Source organism: Cryptomeria japonica, chromosome 9 (assembly GCF_030272615.1).
Source record: "Cryptomeria japonica chromosome 9, Sugi_1.0, whole genome shotgun sequence".
In the NCBI taxonomy this organism is placed as follows: Eukaryota; Viridiplantae; Streptophyta; class Pinopsida; order Cupressales; family Cupressaceae; genus Cryptomeria; species Cryptomeria japonica.
The window spans coordinates 681,742,148-681,755,137 of NC_081413.1; the positions used below are offsets into that span (position 1 = coordinate 681,742,148).

General features: G+C 36.0%; 1 protein-coding gene across 1 annotated transcript; it reads right to left on the reverse strand.

Moving 5' to 3' along the window:
* Positions 1-207: 207 nt before the first annotated feature.
* On the reverse strand, positions 208-12,919 carry LOC131073889 (arogenate dehydrogenase 2, chloroplastic). The gene is given in 7 exon segments (XM_059211178.1): positions 208-763; positions 861-930; positions 1,224-1,308; positions 1,501-1,642; positions 1,645-1,707; positions 12,143-12,314; positions 12,389-12,919. Coding segments are annotated over 7 exon segments (984 nt in total). The 5' UTR covers positions 12,586-12,919; the 3' UTR covers positions 208-508.
* Between the last annotated feature and the right edge of the window lie 71 nt (positions 12,920-12,990).

Here is a 12,990-nt window from a genome sequence, read left to right on the forward strand (position 1 = left end):
AATCGAAAGAATATACACGTCAAGTTAACAATTGAGGATTAGTTTGAGACCACTAAACTCATCTCTCAATACAGCCATCAAAAAAATTATAAGGCCATTCCAATCTATTATCTACTATTTCTCATCTTAAGACTCATTTATTCTAGAATTTCTATAATCTTTATACATTCATCAATTATAACACTCACATATTTCAAGTATTAAATTCAATATTTGAAGTTTTGATTCATAATTAATTAATCTACATTCATTTTTTTTTAAATAATGTCTGGTATACTTTTCAATGTAACTGTCCTACATGAAAGGCTTCTGGAACTATGAACCAATGATTATCAAAACTGAGGTTCAAACCCACAAACACATTGGATCAGCAAAGGCACAATCCTGCAATCACAATGACCGAGCGGAAATGTGAACCTTAGTAAATATTAGACTGTAGAAACTTATCCAAATATAATGTTTAGTGGTTTTATATGATAAACTGCCTCCAAGTCGAGGTGGTTCGAAACTATGTCTGAATTTTACTTTTTTCAGCATTTTTCAGGGGATTGGCGTCCATGGTAGAAAAGGCAGGAGAACCAGGTGCAGAGCCAGGGACTCGGTGTACAAGCTGCTTGCTAATCATACTGTGCAATCTTCCGAATAGATCTTTTTTCACAGTGTCAAATGCTCGTTCAAGTTTCTCTATCTGTTCCATACTATTGGCATTGCATAGGAACAATCCATTATACAGATCCATGCTATGTCCGGACATAGTCTCAGTCTAGACACATTAAACAAAAAGGTTTTTTATATATATACGTAGAAGTAAAACCTAACAATTGTTTAGGATTTTTTAAAACAAACAAATCCACACTTACCAAATGTCTGAGTGTCTCATAACTTTTTGTGTCAATGGGTGTGGGCTCCAAGTTCATATGTGACAAGATCCTGTGGAAAATCACACAACACTGTTAAAGCCATGGTATGGATATGGAGTCCAAGGGGGTTGTATGATAGTGATAAAATATGCCAAAAAAATAAAAAAGTGATTCCCTTTTTTAATTCTCACACTTAATTAAAGCCGCTTAATGTCACAGTGTTGGGATCGGATTTTATTCATCTTTAAAACCCATTCTAAGACCTTAATAATTATATATGACAGTAAAAAACTAAATCTGTAATGTTCCCAACTATCTCCGGACACATACAAGATTGTGTATGCAATTGAAAGTTGAACTAACCTTCCCACAGTATGAGTCAAAAACTGAGTTTCTGCAGCATAACGGTCATGTTCTGCGCATGACATCTCCACCATTTTACACCCTGCTAACAAGTAGATTTCAAGACTTCCAGCTTCCACAATGTATAAGGTTGAGAATTCAGATTTCAGGAAAACTTGTTTCCACATTATTAAAAAAACATATTATAGTTTTCATCATTTTGAATAGTGTTCTTCAAAATATTTCAATTTCAAAGCTTGCCATGTTCTCTGTCAAGCATATGCAGTAATTAAAGAACTGATAGCCCTTACCTCAGATTCAAATATTGAGAGAAAACCATTGCACTTTTGTGCACATCTGCCCTCTTTGCTAACGCGAACTTTATCATAGACAAAGGGAAGACCTGCCCAACTGTCTTTGCCGCTCTCAGGTCCAAAACCTGAGAGCGGCAAAACCTATGCTCTCAGGGATGAGTGCATAGAATTTCACATTGCTCGGGCAAAACCTGCAATAACAATTGGGTTTCAGGAAATTTAATGTATCTTTAAACATTCATAAATAATTAAGTAGTCCATTTGCTTAAGAAGGCTAGGACTCTCCTATTGTAAAGGGAATGGGCTCAGAAAAGACCAAGATTGTAAAGGGAAGGGGCCCATAAAATTTTCAATAACTGCAAGTGTCAGAAACTTTTTCAGGAATTTGGAAGCAGCTGCCTTCATTGGCAGAAGATTTCAGCAACTGGGGCAATGAAAGAAGAAGAATCTATCACAACACAAGGGTCTAACAGAATGAACCCAAAAACAGCAGAAAAAAAAGAAAAAGAGGGTATCCAAAACTCTGTTAAAATCTAAAAGATGACCTGGAGATCTATGGGATGACCCTGGGTTTTTATAGTAAAGGCTTCTGTTCAAACAGCTTAAAACAAATGTATATTTAATCATACAGAATTTCAATTTAATTTTGTTTTGTTATGATGTATCCTAAACAATCAAAATTAGTTTCAGGAGTTTAAACATATGAAACGTTGTATTCAAAGATCTTAATTTTTATGTATTCAAGATATTAAATATTGGAAAATAGTCAATGGGTTCTTGGTCTATTAGTGAAGTTGAAAAGATTTTAATGAGTTCAAGATTTTTAATGAGTCCATGATGGAATCAAGTCTTCCTTAGTGCAAGACTCCGACATCACCACATCACATGGGTTGAGGCTGACATTGTGTTCAGTGTGAATTTGACGGAATGAATACCCCTGTGTCCATGGTTCATAGTCAAGGGATTTCAGCTTCAAGCTCGTTTTCCTCTACTGAGTACTTGAAACTACTTTGTGGATGAAAAATTATTCCATAATAAAAAAAAATCAAATACTCAAAGTTGATGGAAAAATGATACACACAGTCAAATCCAAAAGCTCAAATCATACTATCATGGAGTGTGGAAATCTAATGATTACAATAAAATAAAAAATTAAACAAATTTATCAATAAATCTCAAATGTACGTTAGGAAATTAGGAATCATCACAAACATATAAAAACTACTAATCATTGTCTAATCATAAAAAGCTAGAATGCAATGATAACAATCCTAATTACATTCAATAGAGACATGAAATCAAAACATTCAAAACTAGAAATTAAGCAAACCAAAGGTATGATTTGAATGCTCCTTCATGCGGCTCCATTGTTCTTCTTTCCTCTTCAAATGGTTTGGTTGTGGCTCTCACCTACAAGTGCACATACATAATTGAAAGCAAGATTGACATTGATTATTGATCAAGAGTACTAGAAGCGTAAATTCGATAGTCTGATTAAGGATTATTAGGGATTTGATTGAAGAAATTCATCCAATTTATAGAGAAATTGGAGAAAAAGATCAAATTAGCATGATAATAATTCGAATGGAAATTCAAATCAAGAATAGCAAAATTATGACATGTCTATGACAAATTGCTATGCAAGGATTTATGACAATTTATGACAATTTATGACAAATTGCTATGCAAATATTTATGACAAGAATTTGAAATAGAAATAGACATTTTAGGAATTTAGGAGAATTTAGAAAATTAGGTTAGAAATGATGACTTGGAAATTAGAAAATTGATGAAAAATAGGTAAATTAATTAATAATTTTTCATTCATTAATTAATTTACAAAAATAGGAGGAAATTAATTAGTTAATTAAATAAACATTTAATTGTGACAAGAAGACTTAGGATAAATAAATAAATTATTTAACCTAGAGGGAAAATGCCAAACAAGATTAAATGAACAAATCATAAAACCTTGGAAGATGAATTAGAAATGCAAGGATGACAATTAGGTCTTCACAAAGGATAGTTGATATCGATTCGATCATGATTTTGAATTGATAAATGACCAGTGTTGATAAATGATTTGATTGAGATTGGTTGACAAAAATCAATGACAAATTGACCAAATTGACATGATTGAAAAGGACAAGGATCGATGACGAATCGTTCGCAATATGACAAGATTGACAAGGACAAAAATCGACCAAAATCATGACTGAAGATTGTTGTCGACAAGACCAAATTTGAAAGCGAGACAGATGAAGAATGCAGAAGAATGACTCAATGCTCGCAAATGATAAAAACCAAGTGCGTGACATAGGAGAAAATGTTAATGCGACGCAAAAAAACTAAAATGAGGCAATGCGCAAATGTTAAAGTACGATTCCGCAAGCGTTGACCATTTTTAGGTGTCTACATTTTGCCCCTCTTTGAGACAATGCGATTTTAAGCGTTGTTTCAAAGAACAATAATGAAAATGCCTCAGACGCTGACAATGACATATGCATGCCCCCTCAAGGAATTGGCCGGAAACATGCAGAAAAGAGGCCAATTGATCGATAAGAATGATAGAAAATGATAGGATCAAACAGACTGCCAAGACTGACGGAAGAAATGTTAGTGAGAAGAAATTAGACAGAGAACAATTAGAGACGAAGAAAAACTTGCTTTCAGTAATGCACTTTGTAGGTGAGAACCTTTATTTTAATGTAGCAAAATGGATGCGTAGCATCATGGCATTGAAGGCCAGAGCTGAAATGCAACCCTTTTTGCAAAAGACAGATACATCACAGACAAACAACAATCACAACAAAAAAGAAAGGGACCATGAACCATCCCGGTCACTCTAAATCACTCAGTGACATCATCGAGCAACATAGGAACATGACCGAAGCCAAAGATAAATCAATAAAAAGATAAGATGCACAAATTCCAATAAATCAAACAAACACCTTGATTTTCTTTGTCAAAAGTTGAAAGTGCTGATAGGATGATCATGCTGTCTGGTTTCAGGACATGCGGTACCCCGTCTAAGACAGGACATAGTCTGGTTTCGAGTATACCACACCCTGTATAAGACCCATGATAGTAGAGACAAGGACAAATGATTTTGAGGTTGATTGATATGACAATTTTGATCAGTTTGAATGTTTGGTTTGATGGAAAGAGTTCATCTGTTAATGCGTGATTTCAGTAAAGCGCAGTGTTGGATTGCGAGTCGTTGGATGTATACTCAGTGATTTGTCTTATGCACAAAGGGGATATTTATTTATTTTTTGTTTTGCTTTTTAAGTTTTTACAATTTTTTGTTCGTTTTTTCAGGACTTTATTTGACTTTTTAGGGGTTTTTTTAGGACATTATTCAATTTTATTTTTTTTGATTATTTCAGGACATTTTTCAATTTTTTGTGAGATTTTTTTAGGACATTTTTCAATTTTTTGTGAGATTTTTTTAGGACATTTTTCAATTTTTTTGAGATTTTTTTTCATGATTTTGCCCCCAATGTCTAGCAAGGCAAGGAAGATGACAGGTGAATAAATAGGCTTGCTGAAATGATGGTGGATAGAGGGAAGACAAAGGCCTTTTATTATGGAGACAATACGAATGCAATTTTCAAGGGCTATTGCGTGATGGGACAAGAGACTGGATATGACAATGTAAAGCAGTGACATGGCATGAGGGACATGTCAAGAGGTTTTTGAAACCATGTTTAAATTTTGCGTCCTTATGTCAGATCAAGATCAAGGAATGAAAAAGAGTGTATGGATAGGATAAGCAAGACCAAGAATGGATAAGGGACATGGGCTGAAGGTCAGGGTAGGATACAGAATAGTGGCAGAAAGTTGCAATAAGCTAGGGAATATGGATGAAAGGTTATAATAAGCAAATGGATAAATGACCAAAAGCTATGATAGACTGAAAGCTGCAAACAAGATGCATGATGCTCATGAAGATCGTCAGCCTTGTCGAGGTCAAAGGTAGAAAGGGAAACTGGACATGAGGGACAATAGGATATGAAGGGTAATGACATGGTATGATAGGATAGTGAAGGGCAATAAGATATGAAGGAGGAAACCTGCCCCCAAGTGTGGTGTGCAAGAAGTTCATAGATTACGCATGATGCCTATTTGCCAGGTTTTCATCACGGTACTTGCCCAAGGCACCTATTTGCCAGGTTTTCACCAGTGGACGAATTATTTTTTCTTTTCCTTTTTTTTCACTTTTTTTGTATTTTTGACTTTTTTTTTTTTTTATTTTGAATTTTTCAATAGAAGATGGACACATGATAGGGGATGGAAGAAGGACTCAAGGGTCTTTTTTTTTTTTTTTGGATAGTAGCCTTGAAAAAAAAATGGACCATGACCTTTGAAAGTATGCTCAAAGACGTTGGTAGGATGAGGACATGGAAAAAGAGATGAAACTAAGGCGAGGATTTATGCAAAGGATGGGATCAAAGGGATCGAAGGATGGAAAATATGCATTGGATAATGGATAGGGTATTGGAAGAATTGGGCTTGAGTGGATGCAAATGAAGGCAAGATCGACATTGGCACACACCTTGAGGGGTGATGGACTGATGGAGGAAAAATAGATCTTAGATTGTGAGATTTGGATGGAGGAATAGATTGGGATTTTGGGACATATGGACCCAAAATGGATGAAGAAGGTAATGGAGGAATAGACTTGGAAGGTTTGGATGGAGGAATAGCAATTTTGGATGCCAAGTTGGATGTTTCTTTAGGCTTTTGTGCTTCAAGGAGCCGCTTAGGGATCCACATGGTTTTTGATTTTTCATGCTTTTGTGGTTCCTTGGAGTGCATTGCTTGCACAAGGGATTTAGGAACCCATATATATTTTGACTTTGCTTTATGTTTCTCAGTGGGCCTCTGTGGCCTTTTGGATATTTCTTTTTCTTTATAGATCATATTTTTCTTTGTTTTGACATGTCGATTATATTGGACATGTGGATCCTTGAATACATGTGGATTTTTAGACTTATGACCTTGATACTTGGCATCCAAATTGCTTGGAGGAGGAAAGGAATGCATGGATGGATAGGAATGAAATGGACTTATTTTGGATTGATGAAATTTACTCAAGGATGTGTGCCTTTGCTGACCTTGCATAGAGAATGAAGGGATATAAGGACCTAAGATGGATGGAAGGGATGATGGGGAAGGGATATGTTTTGATTTTGATGGAGGGATACCAACATCTTGAGAGTGAGTTGTGTAGACATGACCCTTAAGATCTTCTTTGATATGGAGGGGTTCTTTCTCATGGAGATCTACTCCTTTTCCTTTATGAATATCTTGACTTGTAGGATACTCATTTCTTTGGGAAGAAGATGCGAGTCCATTATGAGGTGGATATGATATGAGAGAAATAATGAGATCTTGGAGTGGATCAGATTTCACCAAAGTGGAAGAACCCATTATGCATGTCGAGGGTTCATGAACATCTTGCACTGACACGTTATAATCATGAGGGGGATTAGGATCATGTAGTGGACATGGTTCAATGATAAGCTCTTCAAGAGATGGAATGGGAGAAATAATGGGATCATCAAAAGAAATGCGATCTTGGAGTGTATATGGAGCATTAGGAAAAGGAGATGGAGGAACAAAAGGATCTTGTGGAGGATTTAAAGGAATAATTTGATCTTGACAAGGAGGAAGATCATTGGAATCCTCTTTAAAGGTGCTTTTCTCTTGACTTTCAATGGGATCATCATAAAGGATGGAAAGGATATCTGGAATGTCAATGGGATTTGAAAGGACATTGTGTTCATGAAATGGAAGGGGGTCGTTTGGGATTGGATGGACTGGGATATCTTGATCTTGCTCGGGGAATGGAGTGTCAATAGGACTTTGGATAGGATGGACAAGAATAGGGGAATCGTCATGAGTGTCTGGGAACATGGGGTCCTGGTCAACAGTTGGATGGGATGATAAGGTTTGATCTTGATCTGTTTTAAGACACGTTTCTTCATGCTCTAAATTATCCTCTTGACATGGGGTTGGACTTTGGATATGCATGGAGGATTCTGACAAGGGATCAATGTTTTTGGATGAAGGAAATGCACTTTGAACATTTGTGATGGATTTTGGCAAGGAATCAATGCTTGAACATGAGGAAGAGGGACTTTGAATGGGGTCCTCTAGAACAGGTAATGGCAATAAAGTGCATGGTGGCATTGGGTCTTGTATTTCTGAAACGTGACAAGAATGTGCATCATGAATTGGATTATCTTGGCTATCAATTATGGATAGCCCTTGGCTAATTGCATCCTTGGGTGTATTGTTTGATGAGGACCATATGGAAGGTTCCTGGGAAACTTCTAAAGGTGTAGGGATAGATGCCACTGGAGAGTGAATTTGTTTATGGGGGGATGAGGCATTGCTAGACATAGGTGTATTATCTTTATCTTCTTCAAAGAACTCACTTGGTAATTTCCTTAAGATCATTGCAATAAAGCCACCTTTCTTTCGAGGTTTTGACATAGTTGTATCTGGACTTTGAACTTGCTTGGAAAGGAGTTGGTTTGATGTCATGTTTTGATATTGGACTTGTTTCAATTGTTCTGACATGTTTAAAACTTGGGTTGGTGTTTGTTGCAACCTTTGTTTTTGAATGTTTGGTTGTGGTTGTTGACATTGATATTCCACCATTGGTTGAACTATCTGTTGACATTGTATAGTTGGTTGGACTTATTGTTGAAATTGGACCATTGGTTGTGTTGGTTGTATATGTTGAACAATTGGTTGAACCATTGGTTGTATTGCTTGAAAATCTGATTGATAGTAAACACCTTCTTGTTCTTGTTGTGGAGGCACATAATGTTGAAATTGATGTTGTCTCTTTTCTTGAAATTGTTTCATCATCTCTATTTGTGAGAGGAGAGCTGGTATGTCTGATCGTTCAAGAAGAGATCTTACATCAATTGGCTCAATATTTGGATTTCGCCCTGGAAATTTTCAAAACATTTTGGACATTTGTGATCTATTCTTCTCAATGTTTTTCACTCTTTGTTCCAATATCTCCTCTTCTTGAGCTAGTTTCTCCTCTAGTTTTTGTATTTGGACATTTACATCATCATGATAAGTTTGATCGATATTGCCTTGTTGTTGGGTTGGATATAATTGTGATTGCCTTGGATTAAAATTCGATGGCATTGTCGGTTGATACGTCAAAATTTGTTGCATCATTGGTGCTTGGAACCTTGTTTCAATAGACATGTCACTATGCAATGCAATATTTTTAAAAATTTTCAAGGACAATATATGATATACAGCTAAATGCAAACTCGATAGACGAGCATGCAATCTATGTTTTTGGTTGCTTTTGAAGATTTTGACAAACTTTTGAAATGCAAATCTAAAAAGAGACCCTTAAAAAATTGAAATGATGTCTAGACCTCAAAGGACAAAAGGACTTAAGTGACAAAGGACAAGATGACAATGTCTCCCCTATATGCTTGGATACTAAGCTAGGTTTGACCAAATGACATTGATGACAAAAGGACAAAATGTTTGATAAGGTCAAGACTTCTTAACAATGACTTAGGGTTTATCAAAGATTTGGACTACTCAAGTATGACAAAACCTAGTTTTGAGATTATATGCAAAAGGACAATTAATATGCAAATAACTAATATGATATGATAATGACTTAAGCTTAATGAAGAGACTTAAGGTATGCAAATATGAATGTATGATAATGGTATGACTTTAATGCAAGAGGACACATGCAAATGGATGACTCTTATTGATATGCAAAGGAGTATGACTTAGGTGAAACCTAACCTTGGTAGTTGACAATGACTTTGCAAAATGGACACCTAGGATGAACCTAGATCTAAGTGACATGAATGTTGAGACAAGACTTTGAAAAATGTTTGACAACCATGTTTGAAGATGTTTTGAACTTTGTTGGATGAAATACTCTTGTGTTTAACCTTGTTTTGAATCAATTTGCCTTGTTCTTGAAATAAGATAAAATTCAACTTTTGACAATCAAAGAATACAAGATATTTCAACTTAGACTCAAGACAATCATGCTCATTCCCACATTTCTTATGGTAGGCAAGGACATTAGGTACTTGAGAGGTAGACTTGTTATGGGATTCAAGGAGAATACATAGATGCTTGACCCCACGGGCTCCCCTCCACGACACTCACTTCTCAGGGCAGCCAAGCATCAGTCCCCATGGAAATCTCCCCATGGTGAACTTGGTATCTCTTCCAAGTATCCGAACTTGTCCTTCTCAAGCAACTAGAAGGGTTTTTGGCCTCTAAAAACAAGGTGTTTAGTAAGGATTTATGTTAAGTGTTACTCCTTGATGTCACGCAAGCGTGATTGAGACATTAAGCCCACCAAGATACCAAACAAATGTAGTCCCACAAGCATGATTTAGACCAAGAGGCCCTACTTAGATGTTGATATGAAAAAGAGTTCAAGGGTCATCACTTCCCAAGTAACTGCAATTCCCACGTAACCCTTCCTTCAAAGCTTTCGCCCATCAGGTATTTGTTTATAGTGAGTTAGAATGCCAAGGTATTCTAGCCGTACTCACTTTGGGTCGTTCCCTTCTCACGATTATCACTTGCTTGCAAAAGCAAAGTGGTCGGGAAGGCAAACCCTCTAAAGGAGACACACAATCAAAGACACGAGCATGGTATCGAAGATCTGGATTTCTGATCACCCTAAGAAGGATGAGAGCATACTCTCCTACTCCAATGTCACACTCAACAATCAAAGCACAAACACGTTCATTCCAACCTATTTAGAAATCACTAAGTGCCTAATTAAAAATCACAAACACAAAGTTTGGTTGTTTCTCCAAGGCAACCTGCAAAAAACCCGAGTTAGAAGTTTGGTTTGTTGTCTTTGACTATCGATTCTGCATAAAACATGTTAGTAATTTGATTTGTTGTCTTTGCCATGCATATGCCAAGATTCTGCACAGATAATTAGTACCAAAGACCAAAAAACAGAAAACAGAATGCAAACACAAAACAAATTTCAAGTAAAACACTGCATTTTTACCTCTGTTCTGGACTTTACACAGGCGCAGAACTCATGACACAGGTGCAGAAGTCATGACACAAGCGCAGAATGTCTTCAACACAAGTGCAGAATGCTTAACACAGGCGCAAGTTGCTTCACACAGGCGCAGAAGTCTCCAGAAAACCCTGCACGACCCTGTTTTTGGGTTTTTGGCCTGCAAAATCAAATTGAAAGCACTCAAAAACACCATAAAGTGGTTAGATAGTTAGTGTTCACGTCAGGTTCACCAATTAATGTAGCATAGGAAATAGGGAATCATCACAAACATATAAAAACTACTAATCATTGTCTAATCATAAAAAGCTAGAATGCAATGATAACAATCCTAATTACATTCAATAGAGACATGAAATCAAAACATTCAAAACTAGAAATTAAGCAAACCAAAGGTATGATTTGAATGCTCCTTCATGCGGCTCCATTGTTCTTCTTTCCTCTTCAAATGGTTTGGTTGTGGATCTCACCTACAAGTGCACATACATAATTGAAAGCAAGATTGACATTGATTATTGATCAAGAGTACTAGAAGCGTAAATTCGATAGTCTGATTAAGGATTATTAGGGATTTGATTGAAGAAATTCATCCAATTTATAGAGAAATTGGAGAAAAAGATCAAACTAGCATGATAATGATTTGAATGGAAATTCAAATCAAGAATAGCAAAATTATGACATGTCTATGACAAATTGCTATGCAAGGATTTATGACAATTTATGACAATTTATGACAAATTGCTATGCAAATATTTATGACAAGAATTTGAAATAGAAATAGACATTTTAGGAATTTAGGAGAATTTAGAAAATTAGGTTAGAAATGATGACTTGGAAATTAGGAAATTGATGAAAAATAGGTAAATTAATTAATAATTTCTCATTCATTAATTAATTTACAAAAATAAGAGGAAATTAATTAGTCAATTAAATAAACATTTAATTGTGACAAGAAGACTTAGGATAAATAAATAAATTATTTAACCTAGAGGGAAAATGCCAAACAAGATTAAATGAACAAATCATAAAACCTTGGAAGATGAATTAGAAATGCAAGGATGACAATTAGGTCTTGACAAAGGATAGTTGATATCGATTCGATCATGATTTTGAATAGATAAATGACCAGTGTTGATAAATGATTTGATTGAGATTGGTTGACAAAAATCAATGACAAATTGACCAAATTGACATGATTGAAAAGGACAAGGATCGATGACGAATCATTCGCAATATGACAAGATTGACAAGGACAAAAATCGACCAAAATCATGACTGAAAATTGTTGTCGACAAGACCAAATTTGAAAGCGAGACAGATGAAGAATGCAGAAGAATGACTAAATGCTCGCAAATGATAAAAACCAAGTGCGTGACATAAGAGAAAATGTTAATGCGACGCAAAAAAACTAAAATGAGACAATGCGCAAATGTTAAAGTACGATTCCGCAAGCGTTGACCATTTTTAGGTGTCTACAAATCTCAAATGATAAAAAAATAAGATAAAAATTACAAACAAATTTACCAATAAAAAATCCCCAATCAAAGATGTAACTTGTTTACCTCCAAAAATAGATTTCTTGGAAACTCTTTGACAGAGAGCACATCTACAAAGAGAGTGTTAGTTATGTTGAGCTCCTCCAATGGAAGAGAACGCAGAGTGGATTCCGTGGCCAGAATGGCTGTGCACACCAATATCACATCCGGACGCTCTTTGCAGAACTCTTTCGGATCCCTGCAGTCACCACATCCTTCTCAAATGAGCATACAAAAATCTAAGCAAAATAAGAGGCAAATACAATTAATTACGTGAAGAATGTGACTCCCAGAGCCTGGCAAACATCAGAGTAGTCCGAGCGTGAATTAGCAATAAGCGAATGGCCCTGCCTGCTCATTCTCTTGGCCAGAAATTACCCGAATTTCCCAAATCCCACAATGCCGATCTTCATAACATGTGAAGTAAAAGAAGTGGATTGTTTTGTGACATTATTGGCCTCGGACGCCATTGAGCAAAACCTTCCAAAATCACAGTGATGAACAGGATCCGAAGATAAATGGGTTTCCCATGTGTTTAAGCCACGCAAAATTAAGTGCTTTTTAAAGTGAACGCGGAGCAAAGTCTACCACAAAAATTCCAAGTCCCCACAAACCTGGGCATTTGATAATTTCAAACTTTACACGAAACTAGGGCTTACGAGGTACCCTTTCACTCTGTCCACAGCCAAGAAGAATTTCATTAGAACTCGCTACATAATGGATCAGATTGAAGCATATGCGCTTGAATTGACACTTAAATTATCTCATTTGAAATTCATCGGTCAAAAGTTTTCTTCATCTGGTGCAGGTGGCGTCCAGTTCTTTAGTGCTTCTTAAATGTAAATTCTTATGCTATTCCGTGAGTGTGTTTTTCC